Source organism: Taurulus bubalis (genome assembly GCF_910589615.1).
Source record: "Taurulus bubalis genome assembly, chromosome: 8".
In the NCBI taxonomy this organism is placed as follows: Eukaryota; Metazoa; Chordata; class Actinopteri; order Perciformes; family Cottidae; genus Taurulus; species Taurulus bubalis.
Genome location: NC_136596.1, coordinates 16,530,769 through 16,552,493, shown reverse-complemented (window position 1 = coordinate 16,552,493; position 21,725 = coordinate 16,530,769). Strand labels below are relative to the sequence as shown.

At 40.5% G+C, this 21,725-nt stretch overlaps 2 protein-coding genes across 2 annotated transcripts; both read left to right on the top strand.

The window, feature by feature from the left end:
* Window positions 1–630: 630 nt before the first annotated feature.
* asb6 (ankyrin repeat and SOCS box containing 6) lies at window positions 631–5,531 on the top strand. The gene is made up of 6 exons (XM_079222797.1): window positions 631–743; window positions 1,314–1,495; window positions 2,916–3,022; window positions 3,127–3,235; window positions 3,331–3,417; window positions 4,366–5,531. Exons 1-6 carry the CDS (start codon window positions 634–636, stop codon window positions 5,085–5,087), a joined length of 1,317 nt encoding a protein of 438 aa, XP_079078923.1. The 5' UTR covers window positions 631–633; the 3' UTR covers window positions 5,088–5,531.
* A 14,847-nt stretch (window positions 5,532–20,378) lies between these two features.
* On the top strand, window positions 20,379–21,587 carry LOC306740404 (immediate early response gene 5-like protein). The gene has a single exon (XM_079222545.1). It carries the CDS (start codon window positions 20,491–20,493, stop codon window positions 21,367–21,369), a length of 879 nt encoding a protein of 292 aa, XP_079078671.1. The 5' UTR covers window positions 20,379–20,490; the 3' UTR covers window positions 21,370–21,587.
* Window positions 21,588–21,725: the final 138 nt, after the last annotated feature.

Below are 21,725 nucleotides of genomic sequence, written 5' to 3'. Positions count from 1 at the left end.
GGACAGTAATTTATTTCAAACACTTAACTTAAATGAATAGTTTAGGATTGCAATGAGCAATGCATTCAGTCATCTATGCTGGTGCTGACTGTGACGTGTAACACGCGCCTGCTAAATGAGTTAGCGCGCGAGCGTTACAATACGACGTATTTGTCAATCAATGTATTACAAATTACTTCATATCATGGGTTTGTACCAATGTCTCTTAAGGACTCCAGTAAACATCACTCAATTGCAGCCTATGCACTTTGAATCTATAAAATAGAATAGATAGATACAATATTTGCCATGGGTCCTTTAAAGTGTCACACACTTGCAGGTAGTTTGGAGCCTTTTAGAAAGAGACAGAGATTAACTCGTGCTGTTTTCCTTTTACACAATATGCGAATTATTTGCAACTTTGACACCGTAATAATACTCTTTTTTCCTTCTCTCAGATTACTATGAAGCTCGTTTCATCCAGTAGTTTATCCTTTTTATTCCCCAGTCAGTTGTCGCTCTGTTAAATTTGTTGAATGTTGGATGAGGGTTAAGCAAGTTGATCTGAAGAGAAGCCTGAGATATGACTTGTGTTCTCTTGTACATTTGTTCTCCAGGTTTTGGCTTCTCAGAGTTGTGAAGAGTGGAGGAGCCATGCCTTTCCTCCATGGGTTTCGTAGGATCATATATGAGTACCAGCCACTGGTAGATGCTGTCATGTGTGTTGTTGGACCTGAGGAAGCAGCCGGTAGTCACGAGGTCAGGTATAGCAAAGCCACAATATTTTTAAATAATTATTTAATTGTGTGCAGAATTTAATGTTTTACCATTGAGTTACTTTAGTAAGCTTTTTGGTAGCACTTTATAATAACTACACACTATTTAGCATTTGTAAAGTATGAGTAAACACTTAATTCATCATTTATACAGCATTGTTCCAACATGAACACTCATTAGTATACAATGCATTTATAAATGCATTGTAAAGCATAGATAGTCCTCACTTTAGATGAGGTCACACAAAATACTTAACTAACGAATAGTAACTACCTGAACCCATAATAGTCAAGCTTATTAATCAAGAATAAAACATTTATAACTGTGTTTATTAATTGCATACTAATGAGTTGCTAATGTTTATTTCATGGCCTCATTGACGGTGACAAAACCAACCTTTCCTAAATTCTCATTCATAACTGGAAAATGTAGTTATGTTTAAATGTTCAATTGTTTGTGGCAGTTTATTTTACTCCAGCTGTAATATCATAACCGCTATACGTATGATAGAAACACTGTTTGACTGAAACAGGGCCACTTTCTGCTCCTGTGTCCAGAGTCAGAAGCCCTGAGGATCAGTCTGGAGTTTGTGGCTCTCTAGCGAAGCTTCTGGAGCGGGAGTCCCAGTCTGACGTGTTTGTGGAAGGCATCAGCTACTCTCTGTTTAAGGTGGCAGAGCGAGGACTGGTGAATGCAGCTGAAATCCTTATACACTATGGAGCTGATCTCAATTTTGAAGGTGAGAAATTATTTGTTGTTTGTGAATAACCAAGCACCTAAAATAGGAGTAGCCAACCAGAGAAACCAACACATTAATATTGGTTACTCTGGCTGTTACACTCTATCCCACTTGACCTACAGTGCACTGTGTGTAATTAGCCATTTGAGCGATCAGTGTTGATTATTTTAAACAAAAATACTATTTTGGCAAATGAGTTCCAGTGCAATCTAGAAATGTGTCCACATTGTGTTTATATCTCAGACTTGTTTCTGTAGCAGGAGGTGTATCATTTCTTAGTAATAGCCCTTCACTTACAAGGGCCGAGCACTCTTTGAGGCGACAACGAATGTAAGAAACTTTTTCCAAATAGAAATATATTTTTGCTGTGTTGGCTAGTCCTCTACAATTAGCGTCCATCTTGCTCCAGTTTTTATGGGTGGTTGTTAGTCTCTGCTCCATGCACAACACATTGTCATGTGGAATCATTAAGACCAGTTAATGACAGGTTTGACTTCAAAACATAAGTAGACCTGCCTTTTTCACATTTCATATTACAAATTGAGTGAGTTGTCATCCATATTGGATTTAAGAGAATAAGACTCCCTTCAGCAAATTGCAATGGAAAGAGGAGCATGTCTCTCAGTGGTGATGAAACCTACCAGGGCTCAGCCAGACTCTGCTGTGGTGACCTCTGGTGGGAGTAAAAATGTCTTTCCCCTGGGACATAATTAGGGAAACCTGGTAGAGGCAGCTTCATTCATCTTTTACATTTCTTGAATGCTTTTTTCCAGAAAGTTAACGCTGACAAATACTCCCTTGTAGCATGCACGTTTCTCTATTCTTTTTCAGTCATTGTCATCCTTTTCCTTCCTGTTTAAGAATAGCTTGTGCCATTTATTTGACAGGCACTGTGCTGAAACAAGAGCATATATATTTTAGATAGTTACTAGCTACACATGTGGAACTTAATAATCTTTACACCTATTATAATGTATACATAAAATAGAATGAATCTGTTAATTAAAGGTGCATGCATTCAGTAACATTCAGTTTGTGTCCACTGAGAAACCTCAGTCAGGTGCAGTTCTGTTGCATGTCAAACTGAGGATTAACTTACTTAAGGTTTATTATGTGCTTTTATATTGGAGTACTGCCAACTGCAAGAGGTGAGAGAGCACACAACAGCTTGAGAAAACATATGCTGCATTTCAGACACTTGGTTATTAATATAGAAAACACAAGCAAATACAGAGAATACCCTTCAACAAAATCCTTTCAAACCTATGCACCAGCATTATACAGTAGGTTGCGTAGCTTTGCCTGGACACATTGAAAGAAACGGTAGTATTTTCAAGAAATCTTAATCCGTCAGATTTTTATATTTAATCTCTGTGATAAAGAATCATTTTGTTAATGTGAATGTGTGTCTACCCTCCAGACCCAGTCTCTTACTACAATCCTCTACATATAGCAGTTTTGAGGAACAAGCCAAACATGGTGAGGCTGCTGGTCGGGCATGGAGCAAGTGTTGAAAAGAGAGACAGGGTGAGGCAACTGCCAAACGTGGATTCATGTCCTCTCTTGTTTTTGTGGTACCCTCTTTGGTTTTCTCAGCATTCCATGTCAATGATATACATTTTACTTGTTAGATCCATGGAAGCAGTCCTTTGGATCTTGCCGGTGAGGAGTCAGAGAGGCTCACCTGCATGCTCACCCTGCTGGACCTGGGTGCTGATGTGAATGCAATGGATAAACATGGTACGTTTACATTACCCGGCCTAAATAAAACATTTTGAGTTGTTCTACTGATTCCTTCATTCTGAAAACCTATTGCTTTGCTCTTGTCTCCAAAGGAAAAACACCTTTGCTCCATGCAATGGCAAGCAGCGATGGACTCACTGTGCACAACACAGAGAACATCCAGCTTCTACTTCAGAGAGGTACTGACTGTAAAAACGCCCTTCATCTTCACTTTTCCTTCTTGTCTACTTTCAAATACTTTCTCAAGGTTAAATCACTACATTCAGTATGCATACCGGCCTTGTATGGATTTTGAGATGAAAATAAACTGTCATAGGTTGTCAGGGCTAAAATATGCACATACAGTTTTTAATGCAGGTCTAAGTGGAGCTGAACCAATCATGTGATGGTACTTGTAGTTCCATATGCAGTTTGATTACAGGGCTCATGTAGACTTCATGGTCTTGTCTCTTTTAGGGAATTACAACCAGGTCACGAGTCTTTTTAAAAAAAATTTTTTTACAAAGCCAGACCTTTTATGGACAATTTTCTCAAAGGATTTTGAATGTTGATACATATTTTGAGTTCTTCAACATAAGTCCCTTGACTGTGACCATTTCAAATATAACTGCAGACTGTACATTAAAAGGCAAATGCCACAAAGACTAGTGCATCATACACATGCAGCTCTCTGTCAGTAATATATGTTGTTTAAATATATAACAGTAACATGAGTAAGTGTACTGTTATGTGATGTATATCATTTATTGTCATTTGATGACAATGAAATTAAAACAATTTGCATTTACTGTTTATAGACTAGGAACATAAGGACATGAGGATACCTTCTTTGAGTTACTGCTTTTTTTCCTAACCTTTCAAATACCACCAACTTTATGGAAGTACTAAATTGCTGGAATGCCCCTTAAATGTAACCCGCAAAAGCTCATTTTAAAGATGTAACCAGTTAAAGCTCTCTCAGCTTTCTTCAGTAGCTTTGCGATAAAGGACCTAAACAATTACTCTGTTGTCAAACGAGTCATTGATAGATAGTGTCATTGAAATGATCATACTATCTCAGGTACATATGCTCGAATGCCCATGTAACAGTTGTAAATGTGGTTCTGATGATGCTTTCTTCACTACAGGTGCCGACGTTAATGCCGCTACTGTAGACGGTGAAACAGTTGAGGCCTCCTTGGTGTTTCTGGTGAAGGAAGCTCTTGAGGCCAATATGGCGGACGCTGCAGAAATCGGTAACTTCTGCGTGAAAACCACGCAGCTACTGCTGGCTCACGGTGTGGACCCCAGCTGCTGCCTGAATGAGGATGGCGAGCCCTCCCTGACACAGACAAGCCTGGAGCACTTTGACCTGCTCTTCCCTCTGGCTGTGCTCCTAATCCAAAGCGGAGCCTCTTTCGTTTGCTCCTATCACGGCGAGTCCTGTTGGTCAGGTTACAGCCTTCTTTTCCAGCGGCTGCAAACAGCCCTGCAGCAGTGCTCCGATCAAAGTCACAATTCTGAGCTTCTGGAGCAAGCAGAGGTGTTGCTCGATTTAGCGAGGGTAGACGTCCCCATGCTGCATCTGCCTCTCAGGATGGAGCTCCCTGTGGCCGGTGAGAATTCTCCCCCCTATGCTCAGGCTCTAGTAGACCTGCACAACCGCGTAGTACAGCATGTAGCGAGCCCCCCTGCCCTCCGATGCCTTTGTAGGGCATTCATAAGGAGCCACCTACAGCCTTGGCCCCTGGCAGACAGAGTCAAAGCCTTGCCATTACCCGACAGACTGAAAGACTTTATTATTCCTGAACACACATATACCCCAAAGCCTGGCTGGGACTGCTTCAAGCCCCAACAAAGCCAGCACTGACAATTTAGGCCTGTAATAATTTGTATAACATGTCTGACCATAAATGAACCTAAAACTAACAAACCATTGAGGCCTTTGTTTAATTATTATTGTTGTTGTTGTCTGTGCCAAATGAACAGACACATGTGGGTATATTTATGACACAAAGGTATGTCTGCAAAAGATCTCACTCTTATGATTAAACTCCTGTACAGTTGAGTGAGTCATATTGGTGTAAAGGGATTTGCAATACAAAATAAAAGCCACCAGATGGCAGTGTTGATCTTGCGTCTCAAAAGCACCTCAGATGTCGGGGTCAAAGATTTAGTTATTCACAGTGCTGCCTATTTAAGTTGTTCCAGTGCAGTAGGCTCCATCTATATTTCATCTCCTCAACGTGATGGTGATGTTGTGTGGTATCCCCTGCTTAATATGAAGTTGGACCAATAAAACAGACATGTCTCTTGCCAACAGTATCCTGATTGCTTGTTCTATCCAGAAATATTGGTTTGCCGTTATTTTATGTTTGTCAACATGTTACAGCGTGACACTGACCAGGTAGTGGCAGTGCAGCGCTGAATATGACTCAAACTCTCTGGCTACTTGTATGCAAGGAAATAATTGTTTCTATATTTACCTCGTGGTTGTGTTCATACACCAAGCATCACTTGAGTGAATGAAGCAGGAATATAATGCTACAACACGGCAGGAAGCCTGTAGATGTTTTGACATGGTTTAACTGTGACATCATGGAGCTGCAGTGGCTGCTGGCGTGGAAAGTTTTGCCAAGCATTCTTAATGCTTATGTTTAAATTACAATGAATTTAGGGACCCCTGTCCTCTTTTTTTATGATTTAGTTTTGCTCTCCAACATGTACAAACCCCGCTCTGCACATCCCGTCTTTGGTCATAAACAAACCGTGGCTTCGAGAAACATGCTATGATTGTACAGGAACACCGTAGAGTGCATGTGTGTTTGCGTCCATGTGTGTGTGTGACGAGCAAACTAAATAGGACATTGTGTTACACAACTAACCCCTTCCTGACATTGCTGAAGCTGGAGTGGCTCCCAGGCTTGCAAGCGCTCCAGCTCCTCTTGGTTATCTAGGTCACAGCCTCTGAGGAGAAGAGCCTCAGCAGCAGCAGCAGCAGCAGCAGCCCTGCATGACACACGCTTCACTCTCCTGTCTGTCTCAATCTCTTGACAAAACCTCAACACTGGCCCTGGTCGAATGAGGAAGAGAAAAGCAGGGAGGGAGGGAGGGGGTTGCAGGAGGCAGAGCAGTGAAAAAAAAACAAAGTTACAGAGACGGCATATGTGGAGTGGTTGTGGGAGCACTCATGGAGGACGCATGGAAATGAAAATGGCAACGTTGGATTACATTTAAACAATACACTATATAGCTGTAGGGACATAATCCACCCAACCAACAATCACAACAGTGGGGAAAACAGTCTTCTTCTGTAGAGTCCAATCCCTGCTAGTGGAAGGTGATAGAATAGAGATAGTGGGGGGAGGGTTTAAGGCAGTTCCCTCCATCCAGCATTTATTGGAAAACAGTGCGAGTGAAGCTCGGTACTGAAATTAGTTATTGATCCATTCTCTCCCTGAAGCCCATGGGTCTTTCCCACCACACCTGCTCATTCTCTCAGCCTTTTCTTTCACTGCAACCCAGTGTGTCTTTCAGCCGTTGCATAGAGCTTCTGCGCCTTTTTTGCTTGTGTTGTAGATTTTCTTACAATCACCTTGTCATAAGGAGAAGTCATAACATATGATCCTGATAATATTCTACGAGAAAGTTTAATATTTATAAAGAAAACATGTGATGGGTTTTGGAGGGCAACAAACAGCTCAAGACTTTGGTTGACAAAGTAACATGTTTAAATGCTTCAAAGTCAACAAAGTTTACACAATAATTCCAAAATGGATTTTTGAAATGAAAACCTTACATACCATCCTTGCAGAAGCGTGGACTCGACTCAGCCCTCGACTCAGTCTCTAGTCCCAATTTGAATTACTTTAGACTCGGCTTTACAAAATAACAAAAAGACTTAAACTGGACCTGCACTGTAACTCCTGACTTCACTTGGACTTGAGCTTTTTGACTTAAAGTACTTGATTCCTTCCCCCCATCCCAAAGAGAGAAAAGTATGTGTATGTACCTTCAGAAGTGTGCCACCAATCAATTCATCTCACGAATCAACTAACAATTTATTCCAAGCAAATCAACACCTGATGATCTTCTATAAATTCAGTCATGCTTGTTATAACAAACGTGTTTTTGGAAATAAATACACATCATAATAATACAATTAAAATGACTTTTGTAGAACTTAAAAAGTTTAGGACTTGGACTTGAGTGCAAAGACTTAATTGTGACTTCAAAACAATGACCGAGTCCCAACTCTGCATGCTTGGTATGTTGACCTCTTTATTTTAAAGTATCTCTTTCAATTAGTTACTATTTATTTCACTCATCTGTTTCCATGTTAGACAACCAAGTATTTGTTGTTTTTCATTCCCAATTCTGGATCTTATCCAGTCCCTGACACCATCATCACCCTCAGCTGTACAGACTTTTAAAGCTCCACAGATTATAAACAAAAACATAATAATAATATGCAGTACAAGGACATTTAACACCACATTTTAAGGATAAAACCACAAAACTAATTTTACTTGGAAGAGAGACTGGGCTCTTTTCAAGATAAAAATTAAGTATTGCAAAGCAACTATGAGCATAAAACCTACAGAGTAAATCCATGTTTCAGTTTATGCATTCGGACAATAACAGCTTTGATTTAATATTCACTGGAATATTTCCAAAAAAAAATTTTTGTTTAGTTTTTTTCATGTTGTTGGCTGAGTTCCTAGTCTGGCCTTAACCTTTTCATTCACCACTGTGTCACCAACTGAAAGACATTGTGGTCTGTCCCCGGCCTTTTCTTCTATTGAGCGCAGCCCGTGCAGAGTATGTATCTCCTTGTCCTCCCGTAGACATCGTCTAGACACGGGATGATTGCAGACATCACTGAGCACTCAGCTGCTGCCTGAAACCTCATGGGAGTTTTGGTGGACTTTGGAGGGAGATGGCCAGCATCAGTGGGGGTGGGGGGGTCACACTCACTCCCCTTTTAGATAGTGTATTTATGTGTTTGCCCATATATCTACGAGCTGTATGTGTTTGTTGGTGTGAAGGCAAGCGTGGATTCAGATGCGAGTGGGAGAGAGAAAAAGAAAGAACGAAAGAGCGCGTAGACGTTGAAGCACAGTGTTCATAACCGCAGATGTGGTGACTTCATCTGAAAAAAATGTACCCTGTCCTATTGCTTTGCTTGCGTCGATGGAGCTCACCAAAATTAATGGCTACTAATGTTAAGACGAATGAAAGCAAACTCTCCCTGGGAATCAATGTATTATGCTTTCCATTTAGCATATTTGATCTTGTGTAGGATTATTGCTGTTTGGCTCAGGCACTGTTAAATGTAAAGCTTCAACTGGGTGTGTGTACGTGGGGGTGATGGTGGGGGTGTCGGTTGGTTTTTGAGAGATGGTCGCAGGTCGCGGGGTTCACTCAGGACTAATCTCAGAGGGGTTGGATTGGAGGCAGGATTAGTGTGGCCTGTTGGTGCAGGCCACCTATTCCTTCTGCTCCAGGTGTTGGTTCCTCCTTCAGACTGACACATGCTGACTGGTGTGCTCATCAGCCTTTATAGTTCTCATTTGGCTTAACACTTTAAGGTTATATGGAGGGGGTCTTTTTTAATTCCCTCTATTCTATTGAGGGAAAATATGTCAAGATTACATTTCAATACTTGTTAGAAGATAGTCAGAGATTGTCTTTTCCACAATTCCTCTCCTTTTTTATTCACTATTGCGTTTCCTACACCTCTTCCAGAATGTGTTTTCCATAGTTTCCTCATTCTTTGTTGAACTTTGGTGTTGTTCACAATTCTTTCAAAGACTGCTCCAACGAGCAAAGAAACCATAGTGCTACACACTACTATTAACACAAAGCTGTTCTTGCTCTTTGAAGGGGAATAATTTAAAAGTGTAGCACACCAAAAAAGTTACGGTTCCAAACTTCGACTCCTATTTTAGAAGCACACAAATCCACCACCCTACAACTGACGCCATTTCACAGAAATTCCAGACAACTGGCGCCGGAGCTCTGCCTCAAGAAGGACATGATGAATAGGACACACCCTTGGTATGCTAGTGAATGGTAGAGTATATGGCACACTGCAGTGGTGCAGCCTAGATTCATTACAGCCTCTCGTCCTCGCTCTTTAGAGTTTTCTCTGCTTTTTTCCCCCTGCGTTTCAAGCTGCTCGCCTATTTTTAAAAGCTTGAATTTGAGTGAAATGCACTGAGGCACCAGTAAGGCGAGCTACAGCTCTTTCCAGCACTGGTTCCTGATCCACCTCTTTGTTGTGGTCTATGCATGCCTGCTCTAGTCACATGACTGCGTTTCTATGGCAACTCGGGTTTGAGTAATCATTTGCGTTACGACCTTTATTCCCTTGAGAAAAGGGGAGGGGGAGGTTAGACTGAGCCTGTAGAAAGAGGGAGCAAGAGGAAAGAGAAAAGACAAGCAGAAGGGGAGCGGCGGAGAGGCACAGGGAAAGAAAATAGGCAAAAACAGAGGCAGTGGAGGGAAAATGTAGCTCTTTCTTGCCGTTATATTTTGTGTTTTATCTTTTTTTTTCTTCATACCACATGCAACCCCTACCTCGTCTTATTCAGTAGTTGGGCTGGGGGAGAAGAAAGCCAGCCACTAAACACTGGGTTGTGTGCTGCAGTTTCACCATAATAGCTTTTCTGTTGTGTGACTCACTCACTGACGAGGACAGGCCAGTGAGCGGAGAGGCAGCAGGCATACATGTTTCATAAGGGCCGACACACACACACGCACACACACACACACACACACACACACACACACACACACACACACACACACACACACACACACACACTCCCCTTCACTTCTTCTTGGAGGGAAAGCAGCTCTGTGCCACATGTGCAAGTCTCAGCAGAAACAGATTCTGTACGTTCCTGTTTCTTGCTCTCCCGGCTGCGTTGTCATGGTTACCGAGCTAGTCCACCAAGGCACACAGCTCCTCTCTCCCTCCTCTCCTCTCTCTTCCCCTCCCCCTCCCCTCTCCTCTCCCCCTCCCTCTCCCTCTCGCCCCCTCCTCTCCCTCTCCCCTTCCTCTCCCTCTCCATCTCCCCCTCCCTCCCTCTGCCCCTCCCTCCCCCTCTCCTCTCTCTCCCCTCCCTCCCCTCCCTCTCCCGCTTCCTCTCCTCTCCCCCCCCTCTCCTCTCCCTCTTCCTGTCCCTCTCTTCCCTGCCTCTCCCTCCCTCTCCTCTCCTCTCCCTCCCCCTCCCCTCTCCCTCTCCCTCTCTTGCCACCGTTAGGTGATTTAACCCATCAGTTGGGTTATGTCATCTCATAGATGGAGTTTCTAGCTCCCACATCTCCTAAATGGGGTTTTTTGTTTGGACTTGTGTTCCAATTGGGTTGTAGTTTGAGAAATGGAATAAGTGTGTGTGTGTGTGTGTGTGTGTGTGTGTGTGTGTGTGTGTGTGTGTGTGTGTGGGTGTGGGTGTGGGTGTGTGTGTAGGTAAATGGGTGTCTTTTGCGGGTGTCTTTTACCAGCAGTGAGGGGGATCCAGCATTGACAGGAGGTGGCTCGACCAGGGGGCTGGTGATAGACACTATGGGGGTTGTGTGCTGGTTGTGAAGGTGGTGTTGGCTGCTTCCAGGTGCCTGCGACTGGGGCTGCATATGAATGAGGGGCCCCGGTTCTCCAGAGATGGCTAAAACCAGAGACCGGTGGAGCCTGGCTGGTTGAGAGGCCCCCACAAGCTGCTGACAGGAGCTGGAGCTAGCCATCACGTTAATTAGCGCTTTTACTCTAGCAGCGGCGAATAGGGGGAGTGGGTTAGAGAGGGATGTGGGGGTGGTATATGACTCATAGACACAGTATGGTTTATTCATGATGGAGGAAGGGGTGTGTGTGTGTGTGTGTGTGTGTGTGTGTGTGCGCACAATTATGTGTGTGCGCGAGTGTGCATGTGTTATTGAGAAAGAGAGAGAGAGAGAAAAAAGAGAAAGAGAGACATGGAATGAGAAAGGAAACAGACATTTGATTTGCACACAGTTCTCTGTATGTGTGTTTTTCTAACTGTGTGTGTGTGTGTGTGTGCGTGCGTGCGTGCGTGCGTGCGTGTGTGTGTGTGTGTGGTGCCTAAGTAGATCATTGATTGGCACCAAGCCAAGATATTATTATGTCTTGAACATAATACCAGGCATCCATTGTTATTCTTTCTTCTATAATTTTACAATACATACTGAAATGAGGTGAGACTAAATATTTGATGTGATTTTGTAATACATACAGGAATTTGTTACATGCTAAGATAAAGATGATGCAAGCTACAGTAGGAGCCGTTGTATTGTTGATTTATTTCAGTTTCTACTGTTACCGAGACATTATTGATCACAGGCTTTTGAGGCCTGTCTGGGAAGTATCAGACTGATGAAATGGGTTAAAGGTGCCGCTCTCATAGGTGACCCGACCTTGTCTCCGCTGCCTCAGACCCTGACAGTGATCCTCACCCCCCTGAGGGATGCCCGGGATCGATAGATAGGTCTTTTACCCACACCAATCACCCATGACTCCCATATCCAGGTTGAGGAGGGCTGAGGAGAAGAGCTGCTGCAGTATAAAGAACATTCCAGAAGAAGCGTCTCCTCAGTCTGTTAGCTCGCTTCATGCCAGAGCAGGGATGCAAGAGGCTTGTGTGTGTGTGTGTGTGTGTGTGTGTGTGTGTGTGTGTGTGTGTGTGTGTGTGTGTGTGTGTGTGTGTGTGTGTGTGTGTGTGTGTGTATAAGAGGGTGTAAGGGGGGGTTACATTACAGCTATGCTATTGTCTAATTGTCTCCTCTCATCATTAGTGACAACCATGACCTCTGTTATTGGCATATCTGCATTCTGCCTGCACTGCAGAGCCTCCACCACACTACTCGCAGCGTTTTCTCTCCCAAGAGCGGCAGTGCCCATGCCTCATAAATACAAACACAATCTCTCCTACACCTCCTGACTGCAGGACAGGGCTCCACACATATCTGCCCGTGGAGCGCAGCCCATTTGCATACATATTAAAGTGACGCCTCAGAAAAAAGGAAGAGAGAGAAAGATGGGGGGAACAGGGGGAAGGAGGGGAGGGGCGGAGAGAGAGAGCGGGTATATGCAAACAAGGCTTTCATCTAATATGCAAGAACCGGCATTGCTCTGGCATAAATCTGCATCTGAGCTCAGGCAAAGAGAGCGGAGCCCATTTGACAGTAAATGGGCTAGGGATAGCTGTCAGCTGCACAGGGGAACACTGTGTTACCCCACTGAGTACAGGGGCGATTGATCAGGATGGCATGACACATATAGCAAGAACTACAAAGTAGCAATAGTGCATGCTAAATAAAACCTCTGGATGGTATTCGAGGAAAGAAATGGGGGATAGACGATAGAGTATGTCAGGAAAATATGGAATGCTTCAAGGAAAAGTTAAATATGTGCTGCGATATGCTTGTTTCTTGTTTGTTTTTTGCACTGAGTAAACAAACCAGGTAAAAATTATTGAACTTTAGAGGTGCTGTTAGTTGCATTTTGTTACCTTTGGACAGAAGGTTTCCACTCTGTGTGCTAAGCTAAGCTAACTGGCAGCTGGCTACAGTGTCATATTTATCAGATGAGATTTACAGAGATGAGAGTGGTATTGATCTGATCACGGCAAATTAACATATTCCCCTGTTTTCAAGAGAAAACATTAGCATGCTGGCATGCTAAACTAATATTGTGAACCTCTAAACCTTATACTTGCTAAACATCAGCATGTTAACATTGTCATTGTTAGCATTTTAGCATGCGAACAATAGTATTGCTAATCGCCATTAGCCTTGTTTCTGGTCTTTATGCTCAGCTATTCTAACTGGCTGTTGGTGCCACAATATAATCACCATGAAGACTTTAGGGTGGTATAGATCTTCTCATCTAACTTTCGACAAGAAAAAAAAAAGTGTTTCACAAACTGTTGAACTATTCCTTTAAAAAGGCAACGCATTTGTTCTAAAAGTATACATAGGCTGACTGTATATACGCTGCATGATCCCATTAACATGCAGGGAAATGTATGTATTGTCCTCCAACAGGCAGTTGTTCAGCACTTCTAGAACAATTTTGCACAAGCAAAAGTAAAGCGCATGATGGCAGTGCTAAAGCAAAAAACTAAAACAAAAGTGCACTTGTGAAACTTTACTTACTTTCTTCAGAAACTGAAGTGCTGCCGTGAGCTCTGGGTTTTCCCCTAACTGTGAGTATTTCATGTTGGACACCCTTGAACTCCCTTTCCTGTTTTCCTGCCTGAGCATGTCGCATTGAAGCCCGCCATTCTGTCTGTACAGGTGATCTTACGCACAGGAAATGGAAACTCTGAATGTGCATGTGTATCGTATATATTTGTGTGTGTGTGCAGTGTTAGTGCGTGCGTGTTTAAGAGGGAATAGGGCGGGCGGGGGAGGGTGGGGGGGTGAAACAGGATATGTTGGGAATAACACAAAGCACAAAAAGTGTCACATGATCTGAAGCACAGGGTTGATTTATTTGGCTTCAGAAAGAATCTGTTGCATGTGGTTTGGAGGAGAGAATGTTTTCCTTCTTTGCTCTCAATGTGCTCAGACACAACACATGGAAACATTTTCAGAGAGGCCATGGGTCTGTGAATAAAAAGCTCCAGACATTTTATTTCTTCTCCCTCTTTTCATAGTTTTTCGGTTCTTTTTTTCTTTTTTCTCTACTGATTGAATTACATACATCTGCTTGCCATATGTCGAAATACCCCCCTAATGCATATGTGTGATGCACTCAGGGGCTGTGACGTGCAATTACTAGATAAGTTAATAGTTTATTTTGGTAAGAATCAACTGTCAGAGTGGTGTACCAAGGGGTGGGCTCTTCACTTATTCTCTTCAAGTGTGGCAGGATATATCAATGAACATCCTATTTACAGCCTCTATTTCAGTCTGTAATAAATACTCTTCCACTCACATGAGACAGTTGCAGGTCTGCTCTATTGTCTGCCATAAATATGCTGGAAGGGTTGGTTAAATATTGATAACACCAATTCCCCTCAACCCCCCCCCTACCCCCCCACCCCCGCACCACACACCCTCTCTCCATCACCACCACACGCACAAACACGTACACACACACACATCACACACTCACACTCAAACCAAACCCCCTCCTTCTTTCTCTCCTTCTATCTCGCGGTTATTTCACCCTCACAGTAACCTTGCTTATGCATATTGCATATGTAAATAAAGCACCCCGCCTCTGAAGTAATTGTGTGAATCTTCTTCAGAGCTGCCTATCTCAGCTCTGTGTTTAAGAGGACGCACTATGGAAAGACTCAATTCTCTTTGTTTAGCAGGTGATTATTTTCTGTTTGGACTCATCCACCAACTTCAGAACTATAAATGTATTGACAAGAGGAGTGCTAGAAGAGTTTGTTATGGGCGGGGCTGATTCCCATCCAGGATTTCTGGCAGATACACTTAAAATATTTTATCGAGTAGTATGAAGTAACTTTACTATGTCATCTTTAGGTTGAATACTAATGAAGAAACATAGATTACGTCTTCATTGTTTTTCTATGAGAATATTTAAGTTTTTTTAGATATCAAATTGATATCATTCATCATTATTATTGTGTTTGTTTCAGCTCATAACAAATTATTTATCAGATGTTCATTTCAAAGTCGCAGTGGTATTTTGTCCTGCCTTTGCACAACTCTTTGTATCAAGTGAGAGACCAATGCTGGTACAGTTTGTCCTAACAAAGGCTCACATAACCCTACAAATTATTCAAAACGATAAGAGGCTTTCTCTGTCAGTTGTATGTGTGGTTCATGTGTGGTAAAAAAAAAAAAAAGAAGAGAGGAGAAGAAGTTAAGTCTTCTCTTCTTAAAACAAAAGATTCTTTTATTTTCTTTATTAAGCAAAATTGTACTGAAAAAATAGAAAAACCTGCTCAATGTCGTTTCAACGGAAAGTGCTGCCTACCGTACTCTCAGTTTTAGATGAGAATTATACTTGACTTGTTTGTGTGTCAACTGGTATGTTATGAGGGTGTCATTAGTGGTGACGATTGAACTAAGTTTCTTTGTTTTCTTTGTAAAAGCCAAGCTCTTCTCTCTTATCAGGAAGTTGAAATCAAAGTCTTACTTTCAGTTTCAGGTTTGTTGTATGTGGTAATGGGATTAGAATGAAGCAGTTCAGAGAGAAAGAACAAATCACTATTAAAATCAGTTTACCTCAAATTGTATTGAGGACATTCAGCTTGACACTGACCTCAACCCAACCGTGAGACTGTTGACATAGTGTACTATACCATCCATACACAGTACTACATGATACAAAAAGGATACATGATTTTAGATTCAACATGATTTATCAATAAAATAGCAAGTTCATTTCTTTCCAATTATTTTTGTTATGCACTCTAAGCTGATAAAAAGACTGATCAGTAATAAAAGGTTACATCAATACCCCTATTTCTTAGTTTTTATATTTAACCAGCAAAGACTTCTCTGTTTTATTAGATAGGCAGGATGACTCCAGTCAACAGGAGAGTGTGAAGCAGCGTCTTCAAAACTTGGTCCATTTGACATTAGGTCTGACCTTTGCCTCTGTCTCTCACAGATTGTAGGTTGTGGTTTCTACATTTGTTACGGTTATATATTAATTTTGTTCAGTGTGACATTTTGGGACCTACCTTCTTTTTGTCACACTTGCATCTCAGTGGCTTTACCCAGAATGCAACACTTATTCCAGAACATAATACACAAAACGTGTATGAAGGGCATGTGCATTCTTTTTGCTCTCAAGGTTCTTGTTCCCATCTCAGTATTTTTGTATATGTTTTTTTAATAATATATTAAACTACAAATATGCTTGTGCTCATTAGAAAAAAACTAAACAAAGCAAGACCGTGATATATTTTCCCCTAAATGTACCTTTCACCCTATTATACTTTACTATATGCTATACTTTACTACACAATATAATCTGTCAAACAGTGCTAATAATCTAGGATCTCTGTTCCAGTGTGACTTAGATAGTGATAGCAGTATTCAAATATTACCATTAAAAGTGCAGGATCCGATATTGGGAACATTTTCATTGCCTCTCAACGGCTCTCATAATGGCCAGCTGCTCACAACAAACGACGCTAACAGTGCAACCGAGGGTGAAAGCACTGACGGAGCTAAAAGTGTTTACCTGAGGGGGAACCTGAGGATGGGCCCTACACTCCCGCAGCAATACTGTCAGTTGGGACGGTGTTATCAGCTGTAACCTCTGTATGAGAGCAGTGACGAGTGGCTGCAGTGAGCTAACCAGTGAGGCATGCTCACATGCACAAACATGCACGGACATGCACTAAAAGCACGCGCTGACGGCCCGACTATGTCAGCAAAGCTGTGATTATAACGCACACAGAGGGAGAGTGTCTTCATTCTCTGCTCAGGTAGACATTACTTCAACATATCTTTACGTTGCAAATAGCTGTTTGCTGCTATATTAATGTTCTTAAGGTTAAATACAGCACCTTTAAAGGTACTTGAAATTAAAGTAAACACATCTATCCAGTACTACTGTACTTGAAATTGCTGCACTATACCATTAAATACAATGCTATGCCATACCATGTCACGCTGCATCATAAAGTATGATATCAATCTGCTCTCTGCCATTTAAACTATCCCAGAGAGAGCACACATGTCAGACTCCAATTTACACCATTACCAGAGCATGATAACCGTAATAGTGACTGTCCTCCTGATTCACGTATTTGGCAGGAAATCAAAGTCACATCCAGGTGTTCAGGATGATGTCAGCCATCTGGGTGTGTACACATAAACAGATGTGGAGCACGGATGACAGATAATCTCTCGACAAAGAGCTTTTACCCTACACATGTGAGAGCGGTGACAATATTTCTATTATCAGAGGCAGTCCTAATGACATCATTGTCACGTCCAAACAGTACAGTCATAATAAACTGTGTGTGTGTGTGTGTGTGTGTGTGTGTGTGTGTGTGTGTGTGTGTGTGTGTGTGTGTGTGTGTGTGTGTGTGAGTGAATTACACCTATGTATTATGTACATATGAGTATATGTGATTTGGCTTTTAAGGAAATATTTGTAAACGTGTATATTACATTACAGTACAGTACAGTACAGCACAGTACAGTATAGTAGACTATTGTACATACTTGTATAGTATTGTGTAGAAGTGAATGTTGTTTTCTCCAGAGTTCTCCTCTATCTGTTCTGTTCTATTTTGGGGTGAGGGTGTGATTCTTAGTGTGCAATCCAAACCTACCATCTTCAGTTTGCCTTTATGCGGGTTTCTGGATTCTTTGTTGTTTATACATTTGTCCTTTTAGTTTTAAGAGTATGTCGGTGACATATTTGATTTGTCCTTTTTTTCATTATGGCTCTGAAAAGCTTATTTGAATTGTATTTACTTCCACAAAAATAGATCTATTAATACATTAGATAATCTATGCTATTTTATCACTCTCTGCTAGTCTATTCTATTACTCTTTGTGTATGTTCCAATCTACTCTATTACAATTATTTATTCAATTATTTTCTATCACTCTTTAATGAGGTTCTATTCTGCTCTATTGGTTACTCTTTACTATTGTTCTATTCAACTCTGTTCCATGCTATCACTCTCGATGTACTCCTGTTATTTTCTATTCTATTGTTCTCTACACTATTCTATTTTCCATCACTCTGTACTTTGTTTCCATTCTATTTATCGCTATTCTGTTCTATTTTATTTTATTAAGCCCAGAGATATTCTATTTTATTCTGTAACTCTCTATATTCTATTATATTCGTTAACTCTACTATATTCTATTCTATTGTCATAACTACAATATTCTATCTCTATTTTATCACTCGCTGTTCCATTCTATTGTAACTAACTGATATAGTCTCATCTATTGTCTTCTCTCTCTCTTTATATTCAATTTTACTCAAATCTACTCTATAACTCTCTACTAATCTTCCTTCAGTTCTTTTCCATTGTATTACTCTCTGAAACTATCTGTTCTATTCTGCTCTACTGGTTACTCTTTTCAACTGTATATTATATTCAACTATGTCCTATCCTTATGTTGTATTCTATTATATTAGTTTATCTTGTATGTTCAGTTGTATTCTATTCTTTAACTCTCTATGATATTCTATCCTATTAGTCATTACTCTAATATGTTATTTTATATTCCTCTTTTTTATGTTCTATTCTATTCTCTCTTATATTTTATATAATCGATTATATTATATTACTCTCTACTCTATTCTATTAGTCTTTATTCTATTGCTTCCTATTCTATTACTCACATACTCTATTATATTACTCTCTACTCTCTACTATTCTATTACTCCCTATCTCTTACATTATATTACTCTCTACACTATTCCTTGTATTACCATCTAATATGGTATATTATCTATTATTTTCTATCCTATTACTCTCAAGTGTATGCAATTCTATTCTGTCACTATAGATTATTCTATTTTATTGTTTTTACTCCTATATTATTCTCAGATCTATTCTTCTTCTATGATTTTCTTGTGTGTTCTATTATCAGTTACTCTTTACCATGTTCCATTCTAGCCTGTCCCTGTGTTCTATTCTATTGCTCTCTATCATTTAGCATGTTCTATTATGTTCTACTTTAATGTTTTCTAGTTTATTCTATTCTATTACTCTCAAGGATATTCTATTATATTGTCACTTTACTATGTTCTATGTGTTCTATTGTTATTTTCAAACGAGTTATATCTATGCTATCTCTCTCTTTACTCTCTTCTTTTCTATTCTAATTACTAACTGATATATTATACTATATTTTCTCATTTCATTCTGTTTTGTTATACTGTTATACTTGTGCTATGGTCTAATCCATTCTATAACCCTCTACTAGTCTTTTTTTTAATTCAATTCCATTATAGTACTCTCTAATACTGTATGTTCTATTCTGCTCTATTGGTTGTTCTTTACTAAATTATCTTTAACTCTGTTCTATGCTATCACTCGTGGTGTTTTTTTTTCTATTATATTAAATTGCTATCCTGTATGCTGTGTTGTATCCTCTTTGTTCTCTATTTAGTTATTTTCTATTATTTCATTCTCTACTGTATTCTATTATATTACTCACTATTATATTGTGTTATATTACTCCTTTCTCGAATAAATTGTTTTCTATTACTCTCACTTATGTTCTATACAATGATATTATTCTCTACTCTTTTCGATTCTATATTCTATTACTCTATATATCCTGTTTGTTTCTATTACTTTCTATTATGTTCTATTCTATTACTCTATTATCTTCCTTTCAATTACTCCCTTTTATGAGCTATTCTAGTCTATTACTCAAGTACTTTCAATTCTATTCTGTTCTATTTAAGTATACCTACTACTTTCTACTCTAATCTACTCTTAATTCTCCTCACCCCTATGTTATATTATATTATTTATTGTATATTATTGTATTCAATACCAATATACTCTTGTGTTCTCTTCTATTACTCATATTCTATTATACTCTAGCATGTTCTTCTCTATTATGCTACTCCCAATGCTATTTTATTATATTCTGTCACTATCTTCTCTATTATATTATATTCAAAACTATTAACTGCTGTGTTCTATCTCTTTGCTTTCACGCTCTCTATTCCAAATTACTAACTGATAATTCTCTGTTTCTATTCTGTTTTATTGTATTCCAGTCTACTCTAAAACTCTTTACTATCATTTATTCTGATCTTATTTGTTCTGTTTCTCTCTCATATGTTCTATTGTATTCAGTTAATTATGTACCATATCATTGTCTAATCTATTCTATTACCCTCGATTACATTCTACTGCAATTACTAGTCCCATCTATTCTGTCCCCCTCCTCTTGTTCTATTCTATTCTATTCTGCTCTTTTCTACCTGGAGAATAATTGTGGTGATTTCTGTCTGCACTGAGATTTTAAAAGCCCAGAACACATTTAGTGAAATGCAGCATGCCCGCTCCTACGTGCATTCTGAATGAGGCTTGTAGTGATATTTGCGTATAACAGAAGCACCGCCTCCCTCTCATTGGACAATGTCTATGTGAGGGCGTGGCAAGGAAAGATGAGAGTTGGAAATCCATGCCCTTACTGGGAAGACATGGAGCGCTATGGACACAGTCTACACGAATCCAGTAGGAATCTCAACTAAAGACATTTCTTCAGTGAAGAAATAACCGATTTGAGAGACTGAGAGGAAGGAACGGGTGGCCCGGTTGAGGATGGAGTGTACATTTGACGCACAGAATCTGATCTCCATTTCTTTGAGGAAAATCCAAAGCTCCAGGACGCAGAGAGGAGGCATCAAGCTCCACAAGAACTTACTGGTAACATATGTACTGAGAAACGCCAAGCAGTTTTATATGAGCAAAAACTTGTCGCAAACGCAAAGGACGCATCAATATGAGGATGTAGCGGCAGTCCGTGAAAGGCAAGAATATTTTGAATTGAATGGGAGCTTAACGGAGTTGTCCGATGACTTCTACTGCAACTTTACTGGGGTTGAGTCGGACACTTGGCACTGCGGAGCGCACCAGCCCAACGGCCAGCCTGCCGAAGTGGCGCACCAAGACGCATCTGCCTGCGCAATGCTTTCACCAAGTGACTCTGACCTCATGGTTTCGGAAGCCTGTTGGAGTTGTGCAGACAAATCCTCCTGGGAGTTACCTATCCCAAACCTACAAGCCAACCAAAAGACTGTCCTGGACTTGGACACGCATGTGGTGACTACTGTCACGAATGGATACTTCCACTCAGACTGTTGCGCGCAGCCTAAACAGCCGCAGGGCGCGCAGTGCTACACGAAAAAGCGAAAGATGGACACAAGTTATCATATTGTTGATCCAGAGTTTTATTTGTCAGACTTTGGGCCAATGCCATATAAAAGGATGAGGACTGAGGATGAGTTACATTCAGACTCGGACCAGTTGGACAGCACAAACATCTCCAACCTGATCTCAGTGTTGGGTTCAGGTGGACTATCTGAGTTTGTGAGTTGGCAGCAGACGGACCTTGAGCAAATATTCGCCTCTCAAACAATTTGTTTAAAACATACACTGTTAACAGGCAGTGGATGGACCAGAGCAATTGAAGCATTTTGATTTGTATGGTTGTTTTTCTTTGTATTGTTTTCTTTTATTGCTTTCAAATAAACCATGACACGACTGCAATTCACTCTCTCCTCTGTTATTGAAACATGTTGTTGAAATGTGATTTTATAGAGCAATCATGTTAATGTTTGGATTACTTTTGCACAGTAACCTTTCTCGTGCCAATTGATATAATTTGTTCACATGGAATAAATTAATTGTTCCTTTCATTTAAACCTTATTTTCTGGTGATTTATTTGGGGTACTAGAGTCCGTCTTTGGTTTCTTTTCCTGAAGAAATGAGTTAACACTGTTTCTCTGGAAAGACGTTGGACGAGCTCCATCACGTGGCCAGTAAAGATCTGTGC

Excerpts from the sequence above, each read along its gene's own strand:
- asb6 (XM_079222797.1), top strand. The coding sequence starts at position 634 with ATGCCTTTCCTCCATGGGTTTCGTAGGATCATATATGAGTACCAGCCA. Across the intron at positions 3,023-3,126 it reads GTGTTGAAAAGAGAGACAGG|ATCCATGGAAGCAGTCCTTT; the intron begins GTGAGGCAACTG and ends TTTACTTGTTAG. Across the intron at positions 3,418-4,365 it reads CCAGCTTCTACTTCAGAGAG|GTGCCGACGTTAATGCCGCT; the intron begins GTACTGACTGTA and ends TCTTCACTACAG.
- LOC306740404 (XM_079222545.1), top strand. The coding sequence starts at position 20,491 with ATGGAGTGTACATTTGACGCACAGAATCTGATCTCCATTTCTTTGAGG.